Source organism: Chrysochloris asiatica, unplaced genomic scaffold (genome assembly GCF_000296735.1).
Source record: "Chrysochloris asiatica unplaced genomic scaffold, ChrAsi1.0 scaffold00001, whole genome shotgun sequence".
NCBI classification, from domain to species: domain Eukaryota; kingdom Metazoa; phylum Chordata; class Mammalia; order Afrosoricida; family Chrysochloridae; genus Chrysochloris; species Chrysochloris asiatica.
The window spans coordinates 49,027,923-49,054,213 of NW_006408519.1; the positions used below are offsets into that span (position 1 = coordinate 49,027,923).

Sequence of the window (26,291 nt, forward strand, 5' to 3'; positions counted from 1 at the left end):
GCGGAGGGAGGGTCCGTCCCCTCAGGGGCTGACAAGAGGACAGGGACACTAGGAGAGTGGAGGGAGAGAAGAACTCTCACTGACAACGTCTGTCCCACTATGTCCTGTTCACTTTCCCAGTGGCTAACATTTGTCTGCAGTTGGCTGGCCCGGGTCTGTGGCCGCCGCACTCCTGGGCATCCTCAGGAACAGAGGTGCCCACACGAAGGGGAAGCATGGGCTGACCTGTGGCGAGCCGAACCTGCCCCTCAGTTGAGGCGGCAGCATAAGTCAGCAGGTGGCTGCCTGGCAGATGGGCCTCAGTGCTGAAGGGGGTTGTGACCCTGTAAGAGGCTTTGGTTCCAGAAGCAGGTGCTGTGGGCTTGGGAGAGACAGACATCATTCAGACCTAGAAGCAGAAACTCCGATGTGGTAAAGATTGTTCCCTGAAGATAAATAAGCATGAGTAAGCCCATGCTTAACTTGTTTACTGGGTAATGGGATGCTGGTAGGAGCTGTCAGAACTGGGGGCTAGGTGGGGTGTCAGGTGTGTGGGGTGTCAGGTGTGATATCTCTACCTGTGCCCTCACCAGCAGGGGTGGGGTCTGAGTGACTACTGAGCCGCTCCGAATATTCCAGAAGCATCAGTCACCTAGCCAAAGGTCAGAGCTAAGGACAGCCACCGAGGCCCGGGTGGCTGATGCCAGAGGAGGGGAGGCCCTTGTCTGGTCCTTCCGTTCCCCCTCAAATGCCTCCCTCAGACAGCTACACCTCCTGGGGGCTGGTGCCCAGGTCCCCATCTCAAAGTGTTCCCTCGAGTATTACCTGTGGGGGCTCTGTCCATGCATCCCCCGGCTCTCCCTGCATGCGTCCTGCCTGAGTGGACTCCGGGGGCTGTGAAACCCGCTGTTCTCCTAGCCTCATGGTGGTCCTTCTGTGTCCCCATCATTAGAAACACCCATCAATACTGCTGCTGTCCCAGTGACCCGCAGACTGCCACGTGACGCTTCCCACGCAGAGCCCAATGTCCACCGAATGAAGCCCAGGCTTCCAGACAGAAAGGCTTTCAGAGGACAGGGTGGCCATCTCCTTCCCAAGGACAGCAGCGGCTGGACCCAGAGGCCACCCAGGCCTGCAGGGGAAGGAAGATCGGGGCCAGCCCTGCCCCAGGCCTCTGTGACCCTCCTGGGGAACAAGCCTGTGTTCACGGCACAGTTTCATGCCGCAAAGGACCATGTTGCCCCACTCTTGCTTTCCTCATGTGCTGCCTGGACTTGCACAGGGATCCCATAAGGACACCCCGACTCAACTTCTGCACACAAAGTGGCAAGGGCCAAAGGGACAAATGGGCCTTTCACTGAGCAAGCATTTTCCAGATGTGGAGCTGGTCAACCAGAATTCAATGGTGGCCATTGTGTGATGGCCGTTCCAGCAGCAACCACACACTTGGACCTGGTTCTCAGAGGTGGAGAAGGCTGTCCTCACGGAGTTCCCACAGTTCCAAATCTGAGGAAATTTGGCCCCAGTGAGCTCCCATAGTTGCCACTCCCTTATCTACCAAGACCACAGCACTGCCCAGTGCTGACCAAGGAGGTACAAGATGCCCAAGACCTGGGGACTCATGGATGCTTGGAGGGGAACAACCCCCAAGATCACCTCATCCAGCCCTCTGGTCACAAGGGTGGGGGTACCGAAAATGCCGCACCCCAGATGACACATGTGACTGGCAACTGTGACTCGCGGCTCCACAGCACTTTGCCCTCTTTCTCTAGGTCTGCCTCACAAGTGCCTGAAAGGACAGTGTTTAAAATGAAGCAGTTCAATTTCTTAGGAAGGAAAAGCGGTCTGGAAGGCAGCATGGTCCCGTCGGGCACCAGTACTAACACGCACGGGGGCCATAACTCCTTCCCGCTGAGGAGCAGACACGCAGAGAGATAGATGCTTACAGAAACACCGGCCTTGAGCCGCTTTGAAGCCGGACCTTGAGGCTGACAGCAACTTCAAAGCCTCGGCCCCTGACCTTCTCAAGCTGCTCTGGACAACATCCTTCTGCTCAAGGCCCTTAGGGGTGGATCATCCCGGGGCACTTGAGCCCGTACAGCAGGTGGAAAAACACAGCCGGCCGCACTCTGAGACAAGCGTTTATCAGAGGACAAGCTCCTTAATGTGAAACAAGTCCACAGGGTCACCCTCCTGGTGGAGGAATGAATGGATCTTGGTAGAGAAGGAACAGATGCAGGGCACTGCCCACTCCCCCAATTCCGAAATGATAGCAGATCAGAAAGAATGTGGGCTTGGGACTAAGTGCCTGGGATCTCCCCCTCACTAGACTACTTTGTTTTGTTTTGTTTGGTGATAATACATGCAGCAGAATGTCCATTACTTCAACAATTTCTATATGTATCGTTGATTGCATTCTCCAAGTTGTGCAAACATTCTTGCCACTCCTCTCCGAACGGTCCACCACCATTGCTGCCGGGCTGCTGTCAGTGTGATCTCATAGAGGTGATTCTTTCCAAGCTCACAATGCTGAACACTGACATGCTTTCCATCTGAGGAGAAACTAATTTTGGTCCAAAGAAGACTTCAGGAGCGGTGTATGGTTTAAGGTTTAAACAAGATCTCAACAGTTTCAGGGGTTCATCCAGTGTCCACGGCTCCAGAAAGTCTGGATTCCATTAATAATTTGAAATTCTGTTCCATGTGCTCCCCCCGTTAGATCAGGATGCTTGTATAGGGCCTTCATCACAACATCAGTAATGGCAGCTGGGCACCATCCAGTTCTTCTGGTCTCATGGCAACTGAAGTAGCAATCTATGGAAACCACCAGACACCCAACATGCTGGTCCACTCTTGCTGTATGACCTTGGGTAAGCGGCCTTGCCTTACGGAATTTGTATGAGATAGGACCATAATCCCAATGTATATAGCTGTCTAGAAGATCAAGGGAGGTGATGAACCTACAGAACGTGTCCAGCCGAGGGCCTGATACTGATGGGCAGTCTGGGAACAGCCATTGGTGAGGTTGTGTCCCCAGATTGTGTATGTCAAAAATGGGAGATGACAACTGTTTTGTTACACATGGGACTACCACATTTTTATTATTATTATTATTTTGGAGTAAAGTCAATAAACGATGCGTGTCTGCCACTCATCACCTTGTGGACAAGCAGAAACGTGCTCAGGTAAACAGGTGGTATTCAGCCTCGATCTCATGCCAAGGGCCCTTTGGGGATGTAGACAGCAAAATGCTACATTCCAGACTGATCAGAGCCCACAAACCCATCACTGGACCCCCAGTCCTGGGTTTAGAGGCACGAGTACATGAGGACAAAGCCTGCTGGTAACACGGTGGCTGAGGGCTGAGCAATGTTACCCCCACCTTCTCACAAGGAGACCGAGGCTTGAGGACTGAAAGGACTTGCTCAAAATCACTCCAGGTCTGGGTGGTACAGGACTGGGGGCACGCTCACTCCTCGCTAATCAAGACAGAGCAGAAGGCGAACAGGGTGTGAGGGTAAGCAGCCCTTTCTGTGGGTACATGCTGCTGGGTAGAAGCACACACGTGCTGCAGCGGAGAGTGTGGGGCATGCACTTGGCCGAGGTCATTTACGGAGCTAAGCTCAGCGGAGTCCGCAGACTCCTGGAGCGGAGAGCCTTCTGCGGTTACTGTAGACAGCCACATGCCTTGGCTCCGTTCTCAGCTCTGGTTCACCAAGCATGTGCTGTAAACCCAGCTCCGGGTCTGGAACCAGGTCCGAGAGATGCTGAAGGAAGGCCTTGTGGTGAGGTTGCCCTGAGCTCACTGTTGATGCACACTCGCTGGGGCTGGGACTGTCACCTCACAGCAGTGGAGATGGGGAGCAGCATGTGGGTGAGTGTGTGTCCAGTTCCAACACGGACCTGGCCTGTGCCACATCGTCTCGGTGCTTTTGATCCCTTGAGTGGGAAGTGAGTTTCAAGATAAGCAGGCTGCTAAAAATAGATGATGGGGCCGCGTTTTGTCTTTCTCCAGCGTTCCCACTGTTTCTCTACAAGATAAAACCTTTTTTATTTTTAACCCTTCATGCCTCCAGCTTGTGGGAGATTTGGTCTCCCTGGTTTCTGCAGCCTCTCCAAACCCTTCTACTAAAGGGCTTCGAGGGAAAAGGCATGTTGTCCTTAGGGGCTGGGCTGTCTGGATGCGGGTCAGCTGGGGCTTCTGCCTGTTTCTTGTGGCAGCCATGTCCTCAGGGAATCTGCTTCATGAGCAGTTCATGGGAAGGGCTGAGGGAGGAAGCAGGGAGAGACGGCCGGGGTCCATATGGGCCTAAGTCACTAAGGAGCACCTTGAGGTCCTACATCCTAGGATGCTTGGCAGGCAGGACCCGCAGGTCCAGGGAGGGCAACAGACACTCTTCAGGAAACAGGAGGCTCACTTGCCCCGCAAACTCACACAGAACTTTGGGACTAAAATGTCCACGTGGTTCCAGACTCGGTTTATATCTGCACGCCTGAGTGATGATCCCAAGCATGGTCCAAACTCTTGTGAGGTCTCCGTGATGGGATGGCAGCAGAAGGATAGATCCAAGGAGACCCAGCCCCCCTCACATACAACCATTGTCTAGTTTGCCAAGACTTAAGGTGCAAGGAGCTTCCAGGGGAGAGAGTCACAGAAGCCCACCTGAGGAAGTGAATGGGCACAACATGTCTGGGTCTGATAAGCACACAGCTTTTCTCCAACAAGTCTGTGACGTCCTAGGGAGCAGAAAATCAGCATCTTCTGAATGAATTCATCCATCGTGTGCTGGTCCCCAGCCCTAAGAGGCCATGCAGGTGTGAGGTGGGCACAGGATGCTAGTGAGGAACTGGAGACAGCAGTGCGGTGGAAGCGGAGCCTCAGCATGTGGGCAGCAGCTCACCTGGGCCTGGACGGTCAGTGATTGGGAGGAAATGGAGCCTGGGTGCAGATTAGCCAGATGGTGGTAAGCCACCCATGCCAATATCCTGATTCTGGTGACTATACTGTGGGCACACAGGAAAAGATCCTATTTGTAGAAAACGTACCAGAAGAATGTGGTGATGCTAAGGCATCAGGCCGCACACTTACTCTAAAATGGTTCAAGAAAAATCAATATCTCACTCCTGTACTTGCAACTTTTCTGCAACTCAGTGCAAAATAAGAAATATTCATATGTGCCACATCATTGAACAGATATGGCCTAAATTCATGTAATAACTGAAAAACAAAACAACATTGAAATTGTATCACAAATAAAAACTAAACTGCTTTATCCAAGAGAATCATAAACACACTTTAAAAAAAAAAAGTGATTCTCAAAGATTTAAAGTAAGAGAGTGGACAAATGTATACTTTGTTGTCAAATAAAATGCAGTCAGTTCCAACTCATAGTGACCCTATATAGTGTTTCCAAGGAGCGACTGGTGGGTTTGAACCACCGACTTTGCGGTTAGCAGTCCAGTGCTTATCCTATAATGCTACACCAGGACAACATTCACCCTCCACTAGTTAAGCATAAAAGAAAGCAGGGGTGGTCGTCTTAATACCAGACAAGGCTGAAATCAGGACAAACAGCACTCTAGGGGCTGAGAAGGGCAATGTCAATGGTAAAGGATACAACAAAAAGATAATTACGAATATCTGCTCCAGCAAAGATTTACAGCCTCGGAAACCCTCTACAGGGTCACTGTGAATCAGAAGCAACTCGATGTCACCCTACAAAAACAACACACATGGGGTGGTCTTGAACGGAATCTACAAGATGGCAGCTACAACAACAACAAACACACCCGAGATCATCAACAGTTAAAGCACATATATTCCAGCAAATTTATGGTGAAATAGAGATACAGTTGTGATGTTAATTCACCAAAGTCTATGGGAGATCAAGGAAGCAACAATCTTAAGGATTAAGATTTAATAAGATAGAGCAAATTTATACCTTTTCAAACCACTTCTGGTGTGGTGCTGTAGAATCAGCACTGGACTGCAAACCACAAGGTTGGCAGTTCAAACCCACGAGTTGCTCCTTGGAAATGCTACACAGGGGTGCTATGAATCAGAACCGATTTGATAGCACTTAGCAACAACAATTGTTAAGGAAAGGACTATTCTTGTCAAATGCTCATTAAAAAACTAACCACAAAGAAAAACCTCAGTAAATTCTCAGAGGTCAAATAGCAGCTAAGATAATTACAATGCCATAACGTTAGAAAGGAATAAGCAAGACTTGCAGCATAATGGCGGCCCAGGCAGACGCACTACACAGACCCTCTACAACAAAAATACGAGAGACCAAATGAAACAGACACAGATGAAAATCATGGAACCCTGAAATCAGAAGAAAGGTTAGGGAAGTGGATTGAGTGTATGTCAGAAGGAAAGGACACACAGGGACAGGGAGAGAGGGAAACTGCCTGGTGAAGGGCTGGCCAGACACGGTACAACCATCTTGTGATCAACTCAGTCAACAGGAGGAGGCTTGGCAGACAATGGGAAAAGTCTGGTTCCTTTTTCATCCCCACACTCCCCTGGTGACCAAAGGTGGGGCCAGCTCCCACCCTCATCCACACCCAGCCCAGACTCTGTTCTCCAGGAGTCAGGAAGAAAGTGGTTTGGAGTCATGCCAGTGTGAGGTGGAGCAGACTGTGTGGTTTGGTGCATGGATTCAGGTGGACTCGGCTCCAGGCCTACAAAATCCACAGAGCTACCATATCAGCATTTAACCAATCACCCAGCCCCCAGCTGCCCTGTGGTCCTAACAGACACTGAAACCAGCTCCATCAAGAGCCTCCATGAATTGCATCCTGACTGAGTGCTTTGAACACAGATAACACTGAGGCCAAAAGGAATTCCATCTAGGGCCAGAACTCTGCTGCCACATCCCTCCTACACCCACCTCATGGGCTCCTTGGCTTGCAGTAACCCCCAGAGTGTTCTCCTCTCCGGGTCCAACAGCTGGACTGCTTTGTTTGGGTTTTGGGGTTTGTTTTATTCCTTTTCTTGCCTCATTGTTTTTGCTTGTTTATTCTTTCTCTTCCTTCTTCTCTTTCTATTGCCTTTAATTTTATCCTTTCTATATCCAGTTTTTCCTTCTTTTCTTCTGTTTTCCATTTACCCTCTTTTCCCCCTTTTTGAGCTTTCTTTACTACTATCTACTCTTGTTCCCTTTTCTTCTTCTTTCTCCTTTGTTTTTCTAAATTTTCTTTTAAAGTTCTTCATTTATTTCCTATCTTATTTTTATCTTCTATACCTCCATTTTCCTGTCCATCTTCTATATTTTAGTTATTTTTAAGGATACATATATGCACACACATCTATATAAAGAGAAACAGTTGTAAACATCCATTAGTAATCAGACCATTTAATTGTATGATGTTAAGAATCTAGGAAAATTGGATAGTCTCAAAAATGAAATGGAATGCAAAAACATTGACATCCTAGGCATTAGTGAGCTGAAGTGGAAGGTATTTGCTGTTCTAAATCTGACAGTCTCATGGTTTACTAAGCCAGGAATGACAAATTGAAGAGGAATGGTGTCACACTCATCATCAAAAGCACATATCAAGATCTGTCTTGAAGAACAACACTGTGATGGGATAATATCCATATGCCTACAAGGAAGACCAGTTAATATCACTATTTTTCAAATTTACACACCAACCAATAAAGCCAGTGGTGGTGAAACTGAAGAATTCTATCAATTTCTTCAGTCTGAAATTGATCAAAGATTAAATCAAAATGCATTGATCATTACTGGTGATTGGAGCACAAAGGTTGGAAACAACGAGGAAGGACTGGTCATTGGAAACTATGGCCTTTTGGTGATAGAAATAGAATTTTGCAAAACCAATGATTTCTTCATTCAGATACCTTTTTAAACAAAATAAAAGTTGACTATATATGTGGACCTCACCAGATGGAATACACAGAAATCAAATTGACTACATCTGGGAACGAGACAGTGGGAAAGCTCCACATCATCAGCCAAAACAAGGCCAGGGGCAGACTGTGGAACAGAGCATCAACTGCTTATATGCAAGTACAGGCTGAAGCTGAAAAAATTAAAATGAGTCCACAAAAGCCAAAATACAATCTTGAACATATCCAACCTGAATTTAGAGGTCAACTAAATAACAGATTTGATACATTAGACACTAAAGTCCAAAGATCAGAGAGTTGTGGGATGACATCAAGAACATTATACAAGAAGAAAGCAAAAGGTCATTAAGAAGACAAGAAAAAGGAAAACACCAAAATGGATTTCAGAAGAGACTTTGAAATTTGTTCTCCAGTGTAGAAATGTTAACGCAAATGGAAGAAGTGAGGAAGTAAAAGAAAGATCTAAACAGAAAATTGAAAGGAGCAGCTTGAGAACACAAAGTCAAATATTACAGAAAAATAGGGAAAGATCTAGAAAACCAAAGGGGAAGAACATGCTCAGCATTTCTCAAGCTGGGGGAACTGAAGAAAAATTCAAGCCTCCACTTGTGATATTGAAAGATTCTATGGGCAAAATACTGAATGATGCAGAAAGCATCAAAAGAAGATGGAAGGAATACAGAGTCAAGGTACCAAAAAGAAATGATCAGTGTTCAACCATTTCAAGAAGTAGCATATGATCAAGAGCCAATGATACTGAAGGAAAAGTCCAAGGTGCTTTGAAAGCAATGGCAAAGAAGAAAGCTCCGGGTATGGATGGAATACAAATTGAAATCTTTCAACAAACTGATGCAGCACTGGAGGTACTGAATCATCTACACTAAGAAATTTGGAAGACAAACACCTGTGTCAACTCCAAAGAGAAGTAACCCAACAGAAGGCAGAAGTCATCAGACAACATCATTAGTATCTCCTACAAGTAAAATTTTGCTAAAGATAATCCAACAATGGCTGCAAATGCACATTGACAGAGAACTGCCAGAGGTTCAAGCTGGATTTGATGAGGATGTGGAACAACGGATATCACTGCTGATGTCAGATGGATTTTGATGGAAAGCAGAGAACACCAGAAAGATGTTTACCTGTGTTATATTGACTATTCAAAGGCTTTTGATTGTGTGGATCATAACAAGCTGAGGACAACATTGCAGAGAATGAGTATTTCGGGACACTTAATTGTGCTCATGAGGAAGCTATACATAGACCAAGAGGCAGCTGTTCAAACAGAACAAGGGAACACTGAATGGTTTAAAATTAGCAAAGGTATGTGCCAGGGTTGTATTCTTTCACCATAGTTGTACAATCTGTATGCTGAGCACATAATCAGAGAAGCTGGATTATATGAAGAAAAATGTGGCATCAGGATTGGAGGAAGACTCATTAACAACCTGCAATATGATTCTTGCCTCCTGAAAGTGAAGAGGATGTAACATACTTACTGATGAAGATCAAAGACTACGGCCTTTGGTATGGGTTGCACCTCAAAAATCCTCACCACTGGACCAGAAACAACATGCCATATATCAGCACCGTGAGTCAAAATCACCTTGGCACACAACAAGCACCTTAGATCTACAAGCTAAATTCTTTTTAGAGTTGGTGCCTAAACATTGGGGGATTTTTCAACTTCCATAGAGTTTTCTGACGGGCAGCCAATGGTTGTGAATCACTTCCCTAAAAAGATTTTAATACAAGAGTCCCCATAAAACAATACAAACTATCCCTTGACAGCAAATATATTTGGTCTGAGTTTGAATATTAAGTTCTGTTGAATCAGTTCTGACTTATAGCAGCCTTGTGGGTAAATACAGGGTTTCCATATATGTCGGTATATATAGTGGTTGGTGAGTTTGAACTGCCAACCTTGAGGTCAGCAGTCCAGTGATTATCCTACAGTGCATTCCTAGACTTTTAAGTTTGGATATAGATGATTAATTTTCTAATTTTTTTTTTTTAAGTTTTTGATGGTATGTAGCAGGAGTTCTCCTAAAAACTTAACTAAATCAGTTCAGTCCCTAAGTTCAAATATCAGAATACTTATACAACAAAACCACTTAAAATTATACTTTCAATGTACTGCACTGAAGTCCTGGTGTGACACTGCAGGTTAATGCACTAGACTGCAAGGTCAGTTTGAACCACAAGGTCAGTGGTTCAATCTCACCAGTCGCTCCTTGGAAACCCTACACAGGGTGGCTATGAGGTGGAACTGGCTTTATGGCACTTAACAACAACAACAACATATAAAAAGAGAAAAGACTGAAATTGTCAAAGAGTTCATTTTGCTAGGATCAACCATCAACAATCATGGAAACAGCAGTCAAGAAATTAAATTAAATGATGTATTGCATTAGGCAAATCTGCTCTACAAGACCTCTTTACAGTGTTGAAGAGTAAAGACATCAGCTTGAGGACTAAGTTGTGCCTGACCCAAGCCACAGTATTTTCAATAACCTCATATGTGTGTGAAAGCTAGACAGTGAATAAGAAAGACCATAGAAGAATTGATGCATTTGAGTTATGGTGTTGGAGAAAAATATTGAAAGGAACATAGATTGCCAAAAGAACAAACTAATTTGTGTTGGAAGTACAGGCAGAATGTTCCTTGGAAGTCAGGAAGGCCCGACTTCATCTCTCATAGTCAGACATATATTCAGGAGGGACCAGTCCCTGGAAAAGGATATGATGTTTGGTCAAGAGAAGGGTCAGTAAAAAAAGGAAGATTCCCAACGAGATGGATTGTCATGGTGGTAAGAGCAATGGGCTCAAACGTAGCAATGATTGTGATGTTGGCGCAGGACCAGGCAGTGTTTCATTCTGTTGTGCATGAGTTGGTAACGACTCAATGACACCTAACAACAACGACAGCATACCTCCATGTTCCTATTCTATTTTTTAAGGCTTTATATGCTTGTTTATTTTCTTTTCTCTCTTATTTTCTTCTGCAGCTCCATTTCCTTGTCCCTCTTTTGTCTTTATAGCTCCTATGTTTGTTCTGGTGCTGCCTTTACTTCTTCATTCTCTTTTCATTGTTAGTTTCTTGTTTATTTTCTTTTGTCTTTGTAGCTCCTATGTTTGTTCTGGTGCTGCCTTTACTTCTTCATTCTCTTTTCATTGTTAGTTTCTTGTTTATTTTCTTTTGCTTTCTTGTTAGTGTATGTGTGTGTGAGAGAGAGATTTTCCCTTTCCCATACAACAGGATACAGCAACTGTACCAATACAGCCCAGTGATAACAGTACCCTTTGCAGCTCCACCCACTGGGCAAGAGCCAGTTCCAGCTCATATACCACCTGATCAATGATAGACAGCAATACCAGCCAATCACACCTTAAACTGCAGTGCAAGAATGGCGAATGAGAACGGTATACTCTAACTACACCTACAGGAGAGAGTTGGTGCAAGCCTTGTTGTTGTTGTTAAGTACCATAGATTCGGTTCCAAAGCATAGTGACCCTGTACAGGGTTTCTGAGACTGTAAATCTTTATGGAAGCAGAAAGCCTCATCTTTCCCCTGTGGAATGGCTGGTAGTTTCGAACTGCCAACCTTGAAGTTAGCATCCCGATTCATAACCACCACGCTGCCAGAGCTCCTCTTAAATACAATGTTATTTTAAAAATCAATTAAATACAAATATGACAACACCACAATGCCCCTGATACAACAAGTCATTTTAGTTCACATGAAGAAACAAGAGAGAATTGTTCAAATAAATGACCAACAGGCAGATCCACAAAGTGTTTCTGTGGAAGAAAAGGTAATGGAGCTAAGTGAAAAAGAATTCAAAAGGAGGGTCGTTAGTACCTTCAAAGGATTGTAGGAAGATCAAGGTGAGCAAGAAAAACACAGAAAAAAACTTTCGAAAAACTCAGGAAAACACTACAATAAAGAGGAAAATCATAAACCCATAAACAAAATGAACACAGCCTAGAAAATTATATGGAACAAAGAAATCAGCAGCACCACACACACACACACACACACACACATTTAAACACACACCGCCAAATGACAGCAATCAATTCATACCTAGCAGCAATTATACTGAATGTAAATGGACTAACTGCACCAGTCAAGAGACAGCGAGAGAAAAATAGATAAGAAAGCAGGATCCTTCCATATACTGTCTACAAGAGCCACATCAAAAGGATGGAGACAGCATAAATACCCATCAAAAGAAGAATGGTTAAACAAACTTTGGTATATGCACACAATGGAGTATTATACAACACTGAAGAACAACAATGAATGTGTCAAATACCTCATGACATGGATGAACCTGGAGGACATTCTGCTGAATGAAATTAGGGCATCACAGCAGGACAAACATTGTATGACACCAATATTGTAAACAGTTAAAAGGTTTTCTTGATAAAAGAAACAATCTATGATGGCAACGGGGGAAGATTTAGGTGAAATTATTCATGGACTAGAGGACAGACATATGTTAACATGGGTGACAGGACAGGAAATATAAAACAAGGAGGTAGTTAGCAGAGGAAAGATGAATGCAGCGGGAGACACAGGGAGGAGTGCAATGTTAAAGTGAATAGAGGTAAATACTGTTAACTGATGGCATGTGGAGGGGACGGCAATCACTGGAATGAAGCAAAACATAAGATTTGTTGAATGCAAAACTAATGTTGTGCTCTCTGAACCTATGCTCAATCCACAATAAAAGGTCTTTTTAAAAAGTTATAACAAAACTAGAAGATGAAAACAAAAAGTTTAAGCTGTGTTTGAACAACTTCTGAGGCAGGCATGAAATTACATGCTAAAATTACAGAATGCCTGAAACATAAATGTGAAAATATTTAAAACAGACCATGGAATACAGCTAAAGCAGTTATCACAGGAAAATTCATAGCCTTAATTATTTATATGAGAATACAGAAAAATCAAATATATGAATCAAATATCCAACTCAATAAGTAAGGGATAAAAATAATACTACAAAGCCCTAGTACAGGAGAGAGGAGAAATTAATCAAGGAAGGAAGCAAAACGTATTGTATGAAAAAAGTAATAGAATGATGGATAAAGTAGATCATGTGTTAACCAGGTTAATCAAGACAAAGGAGAGATGCTTGGAACAGATAGCCATTGAAGATCAAAAGGCAGCAGTTACCTGAGGGGAAAGTTTGGAAGGGCTGGGGTGGAGGATGGAATGGAAACAAGAATCACAGGGAGGAAGTGGGATAACGAAATGGTATGGAGGGGACTGCAAACACTGAAATTAAACCAAATCTTTGATTTGTTGAATGCAAAACTGATGAGTTGCTCTGTAAATCTTCACTCAAGTCACTTAAAAATTTTTTGTTTTTAAAAGAGGAAAAGGAAAGAAGTAAACATTTATAAAAGAAGAAACAAGAACGAATCAACAGCCTCAGGTAAAGAAGCCCAAGGTGTGTGATTCTGGTTCACAGTAACTCTGGAAGACAGCAGAACTACTCCAGAGGGTTTCTTTGTTAAGCAGACAGACAGACAGCCTCGGCTTTCTCTTGCAGAGGGCGTGGCTCCTGGGTTCACACTCAACCATGGTATCACCAGGGCTCCTTTCCCATATCAAGAAGCAATTAAAACACGTGTGGAGGATGCTATTCCCCACAGATTGCCCTCCAATGTGCTGGAATGACACGCTTACAAAGACAGGATCACAACACCATACCTGTGCAGCACAGCAGAAGATCCAAAATACTTTCAGGGTCCATCCAAAGGGACAGAGCACATAAATGACAGTATAGAAAGAACACAGTCGTTAAGAACCTTGCAGCACCTCTGGAATTAAAAAACCCACAACTGTTTCCCATGAGTTGATTGTACCTCATGGCGGCTCCGTGTGTTACAGTATGGCTGCTGCGTAGGGTTTTCTTGGCTGTGATCTTTGCAGGGGCAGATTACCAGACCCCTCTTCCATGGCAATGCTGGGTGGGTTCAAACTGCCAACCTTAAGGATGGTAAGTTACTTGTGCTCCTTTGTGGCAGCTCTAAATGTACTGATGAGGATGATATCCAAGATGAAAAAGCAGCGTGAAGGCAGAGCTGCCCTGTGCTGGCCTCTGAGGGGAAAGTACAATGCAGGGATGGTACAGCAGCAGCTGGCCACAGTAGGGCATCGGGAGAGCGGGTGGACTGCTAAGGGACTTCCCACTGCGCGTATTGTTGTGCTTCCTAAATTTGGAAACATGTGCACACTGTACCTTTGCAAAATAAATCAGCCAAACACTGCCTGGCCTCACCAATGCTATAGTTTCATGGAGTAGAGCGTCCCACTTAGGGTCCATGTCTCATCTTAGAGTCAGACCTGGTGCTATGGATTGAATCGTGTCCCCACAAAAAAGATCCACAGAAGTCTTAGCTCTGTAGCACTGAATGTGACCTTGTTTCAGGAGAGAGGGGTTTTCTTTGCAGAAATTAGCAGTTAAACTAATGAAGTCCCACCAGATTGGGTCCCGGTCTGGGTCTCCTCTGAGTGGTGTTTTATAAAAGAGAAGGGCAGACAGGAAGACAAAATCACATACAGGCGGGAGCAGAGAGCTACACCACATGACGACAGAGCCAAGAATTTGGGAGGGCACTTCCCTCCCAAAGCCCCCAGAGAGAACTGATATGGCTGGACCCTGGTGTGGACTTCTGACCTCCAGAACCAGAATTTCTGCTTGCATTTGTTGCTGTTGTTGTTGTTATGTGCCGTGGAGTCGGTTCTGACTCATAGTGACCCTGTACAGGGTTTCCGAGGCTGTATATCTTTACGGGAGCAGAAAGCCTCCTCTTTCTCCCGCGGAACAGCTGGTAGTTTCGAACTGCTGAGCCTGAGGTTAACAGCCCGATTTGTTACCACTACGCTATCACAGCTCCTTGGATAGATACATAAGTGGGGGTAAAAGTAAAATACAGCAGAAGTCTTGACTAGTGCTTCAGGATTACTCTTCACAAAGTATACGTGCTTCCTAGGAGCAATACCTCTCTAGAAACTGATGCTTAGGAATGAACCATTGGCGTGCACAAAGGCACATGCCCAGGTGGGAAAACTGGGAACCACTGAATCCTCAACAAGAAGGGACGATCTGAATACATGTGGACACACCGACCGACGTGGAGCCAGTTAAATCATGTGAAAACACCCTTAAGGACATGCACCCAAAGCCTGTCCTGAGGCAATGCTCTTCACTCATGGGCCACTTCCTTCAGCCAACAGACACTGAGCACACGACCCCCCTACCCAGAGCGGGAGAATCGGGTACTGGAGATGTGGGAGAATGGTGCTGTGCCGGGGGGCTATGGAAGCATGAGTGGGGTGTGGGGCTCTTGAGGAAGGCTTCCCAGGAGAATCTGAGTTCACAGAAGACTGTGGGACCCGTATGTATAAAAGCCTGAGGGTGCCTGGAGCGGGGGCCGAGTGGGTAGCAGAGAGTGATAACACAGTGAAGATGTGTCCCCGTGGAGGGGGCAAAGTGGGCAATATTCTTATCCATCAGTTTCTGCCATAAGGTACATGGTGGTGATGATGTGCCATGGAGTCGGTTCCCACTCACTCCATGTGGCCCTGCGTAGGGTTTCCAAGGCTGTAAATCTTTATGGGAGCAGAAAGCCTCATCTGTCTCCTGCGCAACGACTGGTAGTCTCAAACTGTCAACATTAAAGTTAGCATCCCGACTGGCGATTGCTACGCTGAGGGGATACATAGGCTATCGAACACGCTCCTGAGAGCTAGTCTTTTAGGGAATGGGTACCATAAAGCAGGCTATCAGACACCGGGGCTGACTAAAGATGGAGGGGCAAGGTGGAGAGATGGGATGATGAGGTGGGATGGGGAGGGGAGAGACAGTGGGGTGATATGCAAGGAAATGGGGAGGGGTGTCCAGGTGTAAGGTGGGGGACAATGCTGTGGGGATAAAGGAGAAGTGCTGAGGTGGGAAGACAGACAGTGATGCTCGGTGGACACAGGGAGAGGTGATCAGGTGGGAAGATGCGGGGTGACCATGTGGGGGCATGGGAGATAGCGCAGTCCATACTGAGGATGGGAGGTCTGGGCCAGGCTGCAACTTTCTACATCTGGATTTTCTCACGGTAAAAAAACGGAGTTGTTTACAGATTGCAGCCTGGATTTTCTCACGGTAAAATTTGGAGTTTTTTCACAGATTGCAGGCTTGTGGTCACTCTGTGTTGAGCATGTCTACCAGTGCCATTGTCCCCACAGCCTGAGCTGGCTTCCTGTCCCGTGTCCCATGTTGGCCCTTCTCACAATAGTTCAGACTTTGCACACTGCACAGACGCCAGAGAGGGTCCACATCATTGTTCTACTGATGGGGGACTAGAGTACCTTGTGAGTCACTGGACTGCCACCCTCGCTTTATTGTGGTGGTCTGGAACTGAACCCACAATATCTGCGAGGGAAGACCATCTACGGGGGAGTTTGCTTTATTTTCACTTGATCTGTAAAAGGAATAGACTCCCTTTTGTAAAAGAAAATAAGTGAATGGGTTCTTCCTTCCAGACACCAGCCTCCTGGGCCTCACTCCCCCTCATCACCTGGCCTTTGGGGCTCCGACCACATGGCCACCCACTATGGCAGAGGTGTCGCCCTAGGCTCAGATGACCAATCCCTCTGCTCGCTCAAACCCAGTCCCCATCAGTGACGGGTACTTTGAAAGGAACAGAGGTTCAGAGCCGGGAGGGATCGAGTGGAATCTGAGAGAGTGGTGTTGCTAGGTTACTGGGAGAGAGAGTGGGAAACAACTCAGACAGACACCTGGAGCACTCGGTGCCTCAAGGGTGCACTGTCCTGCTGGGACACCTCCCTCTCACTGGACCAAAAACAAACCAACTCCCAAACAAACATGCTACAGGGCTGGCTGCTCAGGGGGCGTGGACCCCAGAGGGTTGGGGCAGCCTGTTCTCAGACTCCTGAGTCCAGGGACCTAAGGAACAGCATGCAAATCTGATGACCCCAGTTTCACCCAGGTGGTCTGTCCAGGGAGGCCTCAAACTGCCCGTGCTGCGGGCTGCCTGTGGTGTCCTCAGGGTTCCACCTCCTGCTCCAGCTCCAGCTCCAGCACCTGCACGTAGTGTAGGTGGGTGGTCTGTTTACAGACCTGGGGCTCCACCCTATTGGATTGGGGTCTGTATCTTCTCTTTTGGGACCCCACAAACCTAAAACAGTGCCTGGTACACAGCAGAAGTGCACGGAGCAGTGTTTGGTGACTGAACGCCTGAATCGGCTAAGTAAAGAATAGATGCCACCCTGTCACCTTGGGCTAAAAAAAGTCGCCTCTCTGAGACTGCTTGTGGTTTTTGTAAGAGGGAGTAGCAGGGACCTGTAGTTCCCAGGATACAGACTAACTGTGGGCTGCCAGAGAGCAGAGAAACCATTCTTAGAGGAAGTACAACCAGAAGGCCCCTAGACGTGTGGATGGTGAGACGTTGGCTCACTGACTTTGGATGTGTTGTAGGAAAGTCCAGTTGCTGGAAAAGGATGGCACGTTTGAAAAGGTGTTTGTTATTAGTGCCGTGCAGTCGTTCCTGAGGAGTGGCTTGTGGGTTTGAACCACTGGCCTTTGGGTTAGCAGTCCAGTGCTGATCTTACAGCAGTAAGGCCAGTGGAAACGAGTCGTCTGTGACATGAGGTGACACAGTGGCCACTACAATGGGCTCAAACCTACCAGTGACCATGAAAATGGTGCAAGATCAGGCAGCATTTTGTCCTGTTGCAGGTAAAGACCCCATGAGTTGGGGCCAACTGGATCACAGCTAACAACAAAGATGTCCTCATGGACACGCAAGCCAGATAAAAATGGCCTGATTCACAGTGAAGAGCTGGGGCGCTGTAGTGAGCCCCCAACAGAAGCATCCTCTTCATGTCATCGTCTGTGCCCAGGTTGTCATGCCTCCGTCCTCCTTCCCTTCTCTGGTGCTGTGTGTTCCATGAGCCCTGCCTTCCTATCACAGCCCAGAACTCACGCGCGCCAGTTACACAGAGGCCAGTTACATGTCATTGTTGTTTAGTGCCATTGAGTCACTGCGGCCCTGCATAGGGTTTCCGAGGCTTGTTAACCTTTGAAGGAGCAGAAATCCTCATCTTTGCCCCACAATTCGCTCCATAACGCAACTCAAGCCCAGTCTGAACTTGGCGGAGATACAGGAAAGAGGACACACACAGACAACCACTGGTGAAGCTGACCAGGTACAAAGGAGCTCTGGAGAGAGGCCACCCGCCCACTGGAGAAGGAGGGTGTGCAGCAGTCACCGAGCCCCCCAGTCAGACTCCTGGGTCATGGTGACCAAGGTATCTCTGGACTGTAAAGTGGCCCTCAAGATGGACAGTCCCTGCAACAGGCCAGACAGGCCCTGCTCCCTCCTTCCCACCTGGAGACTCGCCCCCAGTTCCCAGGACCCTCTGTGCACCTGAGACAGGAAGCTGCCATCTGACCACAGGCTCAAGGGGTTCTGTCCTGGCCACCCCCAAACCCCTGCTCCCTCCTCTCCACAACTGGGCACCAACAATAATTTGGGGGGTGCCCTGCGAGGTGGACCCACTACTCCCACCTGAGAATCAGATGAAGAGCCTGTGCTGAGCTCACTGGGCATTACACTCAGCCCTCAGCACCCATTTTACAAAGCGGAAGATGAAGGCTCAGAGAACCTTCCTGAGATAAAGCCCCATTATGAGGAAAAGGCCCACATAGGATGCAGAGCCACTTGGCTCATCTCCAATGTCAAGGATGTCTACACCAGGTGAGGGCTGCAGTGACCAGATGGAAACTGTGGAAGACCCTGGCGTCTAGAAGATCCTATAAAATCCCAACAACTTCTTTGAAGGTGTGCTGAGAGAGCAGCCCACACACACAGAAAGAGCCCAGCAGATAAACAACTGCAGACGCCTTGTGCATGGTAAGCCTTTGAGGCAAGCTGCACAGTCAGCAAGAGAAGAGTTAGAAATGGATTCTCTATCCATTAGGCACCCTGGGGGTTCACTCGGCTGCTAACTGAAAGGTGCCACTCCGGAGACAGATGTAGCAGTCTTCAATCTGCACATCTGCAGAGGAGGAAGATGTTTGCAGGGGGACCAGGGGCAGGAGAACAATGTGGAGTCCTCCTGCCCTGTCCCACAGGTGATACACAGGCCCCAGTGGTACTCTGGGGGCTAAGACCCGCCAAGCAGAGTGGTCCTGGCTGTGCACTGGCCACGCCTTCGGGATGAGGACTCCTGACAGGAACACCCCCTCCCCCATCTAAACACCTTTACGAAGCTCTGCACTGTTCGGAATTACCATCGTGAGCTTAAACCAGCATTGGCCACTCGGAAGGTTGGATGGGAGACTCAGGGGCACCGAGACCATGGCAGCAGAAAATAAGGAAGAGGAGGGTGAGAGAAAGCACAGCGTGAAGAATGCAGTCAGTGTCACTGAACTGTACACACAGCAAGGGCCACCATGGTGTAGGTGTGCCCCCACCCCCCAAATAAGGTAGGCACTGTTCCCAGGATCCCAACCAACATTCATACCTGCCTTGTTTGCAAACACACTGGTGGTTCATGTGAAATGTGTTTACAATTGTGGTTGCAAACCAACTCATGGAAGTAACACATCCGTGCGGAACCTCCCAAGGCCCAGCAGAGGGAGGCTCCCCACTTTCCCAGCCCCTCCTGGCTGTCCCCAGGAGGCAGTGAGACTCGGTCTCTGGAGGGGGCAGGAGGATACTTCTTTTGACCGACACTGTTAATACGCTGTGTGGCGCTATGGGATAAAGCACTACCCCAAGGTCGGTTTGAAACACAAGGTTGGCGGTTCAAACTCACCAGCCACATCCAATAGAGGGTCACTATGAGTTAGAACCCACTTCACAGCACTTAACAACAACAACAAGGTTACTGCAAGTTTTGTAACTTTTTACTAGTTGCTTTTAAATTTAGGGAGATCAACTTATTTCAGGTTCAGATTGGTTTTCTGTTCAAACCTGGATAATATTACAAAAACAGAGCAAATTTCAAGTCACTTTATGGTCTATACAGTACTTAAGCACTTGACTGTCAACCAAAAGGTTGGTGGTTCAAACCCACCAGCTCCTAAGTGGGAGAAAGGTGTGCCTGTCTGCGTCTCTAAAGATGTTGTTGTTGTTGTTATGTGCCGTCGAGTCGATTCCGACCCACAGCAACCCTGTACAGGGTTTCTGAGGCTGAAAATCTTTACGGGAGCAGAAAGCCTCATCTTTCTCCCGCGGAACAGCTGGTAGTTTTGAACTGCTGCCCCTAAAGATGTACAGCCCTGGAAATCCTCCGGGGCCATGCTACTCTGTCCTTTGGGGTCACTATGAGTTGAAATGGACTTGGGGGCAGTGGGGCTAATGGGCCTCATACATGGCGAGCACTGCCCGCTCATTATGCATGTCTGGTGGTCCACACTGTGTCCTGCATCTAGGTGCCACTGGGCATCAGGAAGAGAGGAGGGGTCCTGGATCTGGGCCAATCCTGGCAGGTCCTGAAACACCTCCAGATTTCCAGGGCATGCTCCTCAAGTCTCAGGCACCTGGGACTTTCTACAGTAAGGAGAAAAGGAGCTCAGGTCCTAAATGCCACTCAGCTCTCTCCTCCGAGGACATGGGCCCCCATAATGACCTTCTCCCACCCCTGAGGATGGACTCTGCACCACATACGTGGGCCTGGTGCCCTAGGGGTCCTGCTGACCACCATGTCCCAGGTGCCCTGGCTGTCCTGGTAGCTTTCCTGGGAAGGTGGCAGGGCAGAGCGGTAAGTGCTTGGAGGCGTGGGCTGGGCAGGGTGCCCTGCAGTCTCAGTAGAAGAACTGACTTCCAGGCGGACAGAAATCTCTGCAGCGTGGGAACATGAGTGGCAGTCAGAAATCTGTGCTCTGCAGCCATCAGAGGGTTATGTTTTGTCAAAGGCCTTGCAGCTATCATTCCTCCTGACCCTGAGAAGATGCTAAGGAAGGTCCCCACCCTTCCTGTAATGGGGAAACAGCGGTCCAAGGGGCATTGGCTGGTGTCCTGGGCGACCCACCAGCACATAGCACAGGGAAATCCAGCTGTGCCTGACTCCATGCCCGGCCTCTAGCGCACAGTGCATGGTTCCACACAAGGGTGCACTTAGCCACAGTCCCTGTACCCCCTGTACCTTCACACCCCCAGAGGCATCAGGGAACGCAACAGCCTACCATGTGCTGGGCCATGTGAGGACCACAGGGCACTCAGTGTCCCACTGGCCCACGTTTCCTGTAGGGAAGGGGAATAATTCAAAGGGAACGGCTCTCCAGTGAGGCAGGGACTGTGCTGGGGACACATGCTGGGTATCAGCGAATCCTCTTAATGACTCCACCCGGCAATGCCATCCCATCTCGTGAATGAGGAGACTTGGGCTCAGAGAGGCTGAGGGACTAGCCTGGGATCACACAGCCCATCTGTGAATCAGCTAAGGCCAGAACCCAGGGCTGCATGGACAGATCAGAGTTCCCAATAACCCACTGAAAGGAGGAATGGTGGGAAGTGATTTCTGACAAGGGGCAGAGTACGAGGGAATAGTGGGGCTGGAGCTGGGTTGTGGCCATCCTTCAGGCTGCTCAGCAGTCCTGTCCATGCATGTCTGCTTCAGCTTCCAGGCCAATTAGGACACCCAGATCCTGCCTGCCTTCCGAGCCCCCACTTACAGTTCCCATTGGTCTCCCCAGTTTTCACACCACTGTAACTTTTAAAGGGTCTTTTCAGAATCCACTGAGGAGGAGGCTCACTAACAACCTGCGACATGCAGATGATACAACCTTGCTTGCTGAAAGAGAAGAGGACTTAAAATACTTACTGATGAAGATCAAAGACCACAGTTTTCAGTATGGATTGTACCTCATTGTAAAGAAGACAAAACTCCTCACCACTGGACCAGTAACTAACATCCATATAATGGAGAAAAGATTGAAGTTGTCAAAGATTTTAGTTTGCTTGGATCAACTAACATTCATGAAAGCAACAGTCAAGAAATCAAACGAAGTATTGCATTAGGCAAATCAGCTGCACATGCCCTCTTGAAAGTGTTCAAGAGCAAAGAAGTCAGTTTGAGGACTAAGGTGCACCTGATCCAAGGCATGGTGTTTTCAATCGCCTCATATGCTTGTGAAAGTTGGGCCATGAATAAGGAAGACCGTAGAAGAACTGATGCTTTTGAGTTATGGTGTTAGAGGAGAATATTAAAAGTACCATGGAATGCCAAAAGAACAAACAGATCTGTGTCGGAAGAAGTCCAGTCACAATGTTCTTGGAAGGCCAGCATGGCCAGACTTCGTCTCTCATACTTCAGACATGTTGTCAGGAGGGACCAGTCCTTGCGGGCAGCTATCATGTTTGGTAAAGTGCAGGGTCAGAGAAAAGGAGGGAGATCTCCAATGACATGTATTAACACAGCGGCGGCAGCAATGGGTGTAAGTGTACCAACGATGTGAGGTTGGCACAGGACCAGGCAGTGTTTCATTCTGTTGTACACAGGGTCACTATGAGTCAGTCCCGACCTGATGGCACCTAACAACAACAACAACCTGCTGAAGAGAAGGCAGATGCACAGAAAGAACCTTTACTGATATTAAGTATTCAGTTCCCCCTGAGGAAAGGGTTTCTTCATCTGAGATTCCCGATCTATCCAGGTTTCAGGCAGGGCTGTGCGGGTGACCTAGAGAGGGGTGTTCCTTCCTGGGGTCCTTGGGGCAAATGCTGGTCCTGAGTCTCTGTTGCCCAGTCTGTAAATACTGATATTAGCTCTGGCCCAAGACATTGTGGTGAGGACAAACTGCATCTTTGATGAAAATGCTTGCCAAGGAGATACCTTAGAGCAGGAGTCCCCTGACCTCTTCTCTCTTGAGCCCTGCTCAGACTCAGAAGAAACCCCCAAGGATGTCCACCCCTGCAGAGACTGGACCCAGCGGGGAGGACAGACAAGCCTCCTGGGGCTTTCAGATCCTTGGCCCCTGGCTTCTGTCCCGGCTGTGACCCACTGTTGGCTCACCTGCCCCACCAAATCTGCTTGTCTTCCAAACAATGTCCTCTCTAGCTATGGATTAAATATGGCCAGTCTCAATTCTGCAGGCTGGAAGGACTTGAGGTGACCCCCTCTGCTGTCCAACTCTGAGTCAAGCAGCTGATTGTACCCCAGGTGACCACAAGACAGGACATTCCAGGGACACTCAGGACATCTGCATGGGGAACCCCTTCCCTCAGGACAAGTCATACATGAGCGAGGGGTGTGGTGGTGGTGGGGTTCCACAGAAAGGAGCTTCTTGAGCACAGAGTATAGACCCATCCATGTCCAAAATGGCTGTGTGGCCCCCGGCACCTTCCTTCACTGTGAGCAAAGACAGGGAGGCAGAGGAGAGGGGGCTGCAGGTGCAGGGTGAGGGGCCTCACTCTGAAGGTAAGCAATGGGTGGGAGGAGATCGAACATGGATTTCCTGGGAGGATCGTGGGTGAAAGACCAGATGCTGACTGTCCATGATTTTGCGGGTAAGTTAGACAAAGATGGGGTCCGAGTTAACCACTGACTGTCAGCACGTGACCCCAAACAGACGGTGTGATGAAGCCACGTCCAGTGAACAATGAGCCATTCTCCATTACCAGAGCCACCCTGCTTGTTCCTAACTCTAAGGAAGGCTCCATGAGGGTCCCGCGCCTCAGCTAAGCAGGTGCCAACGTTCAAATCAACGGTGCCGCATGTGGAAGGGCGCGGCCACCATCCGTTTGTTGTACATGGGTGGTCACCGCCGACTCACCCAACGGCAGCTTATGACCAAAGTGTTAAAGCAGGATGACCCCTGGTGGACTGTCACCAAGCTCCAGCGTTTACAAAGAGAATGAGGGTGGAGCAAGAAGGTAGCCACAAGTGTGGTCTCTTTCACCCCCAAGATGACTGGCAGACACACACTGCCTGAGGCTGCCAATTGGGGGGGACCAGCAACTGGACTCCAAGGCAAGTCCGCAGTTCCATCTCTGACGGGCACTGAATGCTCCCACCGTGCACAGGACAAACCTGCCCCATGGAACAGCAGCAGATTGATGCCGGTGGCCCATGCAAGGATGCCACAGTGGCCTGTCACCTCATTTCCTGCAGCTCCCCACACGGCCCTGCAGCAGATGTGCACATCCATGGTCCCCACCCCAAACAGCACGAACACATGAGGCCCGCACGCCAGTACTCCTCCTACTGCAGGTACCTACCCCAGCACTAATCACATCTATGATCCTCACCCCATAGGGTAGGAACACGTGAGGCCCACACCCCGGTACTCCCCCACTGCAGAGGGGGAGGCAGCACACAGTCATATCCATGGTCCCCACCACACAGGGTAGGAACACATGAGGCCCACACCCCAATACTACAGGTACCCTAGCACACACTCACATCCATGGTCCCTACAACACAGGGTAGGAACACATGAGGCCCACACCCCAACGCTACAGGTACCCCAGCACACAGTCATATCCATGGTCCCCACCCCACAGGGCGGGAGCACGTGAGGCCCGCACCCCGGTACTCACCCCACTGCAGGGGGGCCAGCTGCAGGTGCTCCAGGACAAGCTGGTTCAGCAGGCCTTCCACGCTGGCCTCTCCTCGGCGCTTCAGGGACGGGTGGGCCTCGGTCAAGGAAAACTCGGCTCCAGTGGGGCCCGTGAAGGAATGAACTATGTCCTCCAAATGCATGCTGATGCTTCTGGCATGATTACGAGGCCAGCCCATTGTCAGGGGGTCCTAAATCTCACTGTGGCTCAGAAAGAGCAGAGTGGCCCAGAGACCCACAAGGGAGTCGGGGAGGGGGTCCCAGGGATTCCTGAGCTGTGAGGAGATAAAATCCTGCCCCTTTGAGCCTTCCTTGTGCTCATTTTGAATACAGGTGCCCTGAAGCTCAGGCAGCCGCAGAAATCACAGCAGAAAGAGCCTTCCACAAGCTGTCTTTCCTGCTCTCGGGTGGCGTGGGTGGAAGCCAGGTGATGCAGCAGAGCTCCGGAGCCTCTTCCCCCCTAACCCCTCACGTCTAGGATAGGAGGGGAATCCTTGAGGATACCCTCAAACCCCCCATAAGGATTCTCTCAGGGAGAGAGAGGGGGCACAGGAAGTTGCTTGTCCCGAATGGCACATACAAACCAATCACTGTTAAAGCCGGCCACTTCTGGCCGCACTTTGGACTCGAATTGGCTTCGAGGTTGCCATGCTGTATGTCTTGGTGGAGTGATACCATTACAATGGAGCACATATTAGCAAGTTCCTACGAGGAAATCACTAAGAGACTCCGTGAGGGGGTAGAAAATTAGAAACCAGATCTCCCAACCAAGTCTCCCACCCAAAGGGCCCCTGTTGGTACAGCTGTTAAGCACTTAGCTGCTACTCATAAGGTTGGTGGTTTGACCCTATCACCTACTACTTGGGAGAAAGATGTGGCAGTCTGTTTCTGTAAATATTGACAGCGTGGGAAACCCTCTGGGGCAGTTCTGCTGTCTTGTAGGACACTAGGAGTTGCAGCCAACTCACTGGTGAGGAGTTTGGTGGGGGGTGTTAACATTTACGTCTGTGGGGGAATAAGGAGTTGGTGGCACCAATTAAAACATTTGGCTGCTAACGGAAAGGCCGGAGGTTCGAACCCATCATCTGCTCCTCAGGGGAAGGACTTGCTATCTTAAAGTTGACTGCCTGAGAAACCCAATGGGCAGTTCCATCCAGACCTACAGGATCACTAAGAGTTGGAATCGACGCAATGGCAGAGGGTTTGGCTATTGGTCTCACTGTTGTCCCAGCAGGACCTGTGAGCTTCTCCCCCTTTCCTATGTGAATGAGACACAGCCTCTCGATGAGATGGAAAGCGGAAGAATCCATCACTTGGTGTTCTCCAGAGATCAGGGAAGAACAAAGCCACCGCTTCCTTGAGCAAGTCCAGCAGATGTAAGTGGCGTTGGAAACAGGGCAGAAAGCGCTGAGGCTGGACGTGGTCCAACATGACCTCAAACTTGACACACTTGTGCTTTGGTGGAGTGGGCAGTGTATATAGTGGTGGTGGGCGGGAGTGAGGTAGAGCAGGGCAGAGGCAGGAGGCTGGAGGTGGGGGGACCAGGAAGGAACAGAGGCCAGAGCTCCGGATCCCTCTGCCAAAGTGACCATCGGGGGGCTACTGTACTTTGCATAGCACTCTACACCATGCTGTAGAAGCCTGCCACAATCCTAAGATCCATTCATCCATTTATCCACTTGTTCATTCATCCACTCACTCATCTAATCATCAGTTCAGCCACTCATTCATCCATTCACTCACTCATCCACTCGTCTATCCACTCACTCACTCATCCACTCGTCCATTCACTCATCCACTCGTCCATCCATCCACTCACTCATCCACT

At 48.5% G+C, this 26,291-nt stretch overlaps 1 protein-coding gene across 2 annotated transcripts in view; it reads right to left on the reverse strand.

The window, feature by feature from the left end:
- Positions 1–26,291, reverse strand: part of TRAPPC9 (trafficking protein particle complex 9) — a 585,848-nt gene that overhangs the window by 89,982 nt on the left and 469,575 nt on the right. For both annotated transcript variants that reach the window (XM_006830723.1, XM_006830724.1), the window contains one exon: positions 24,444–24,534. In XM_006830723.1, coding sequence (XP_006830786.1) covers positions 24,444–24,534 — 91 coding nt within the window. The remainder of the gene's footprint in view (positions 1–24,443; positions 24,535–26,291) is intronic.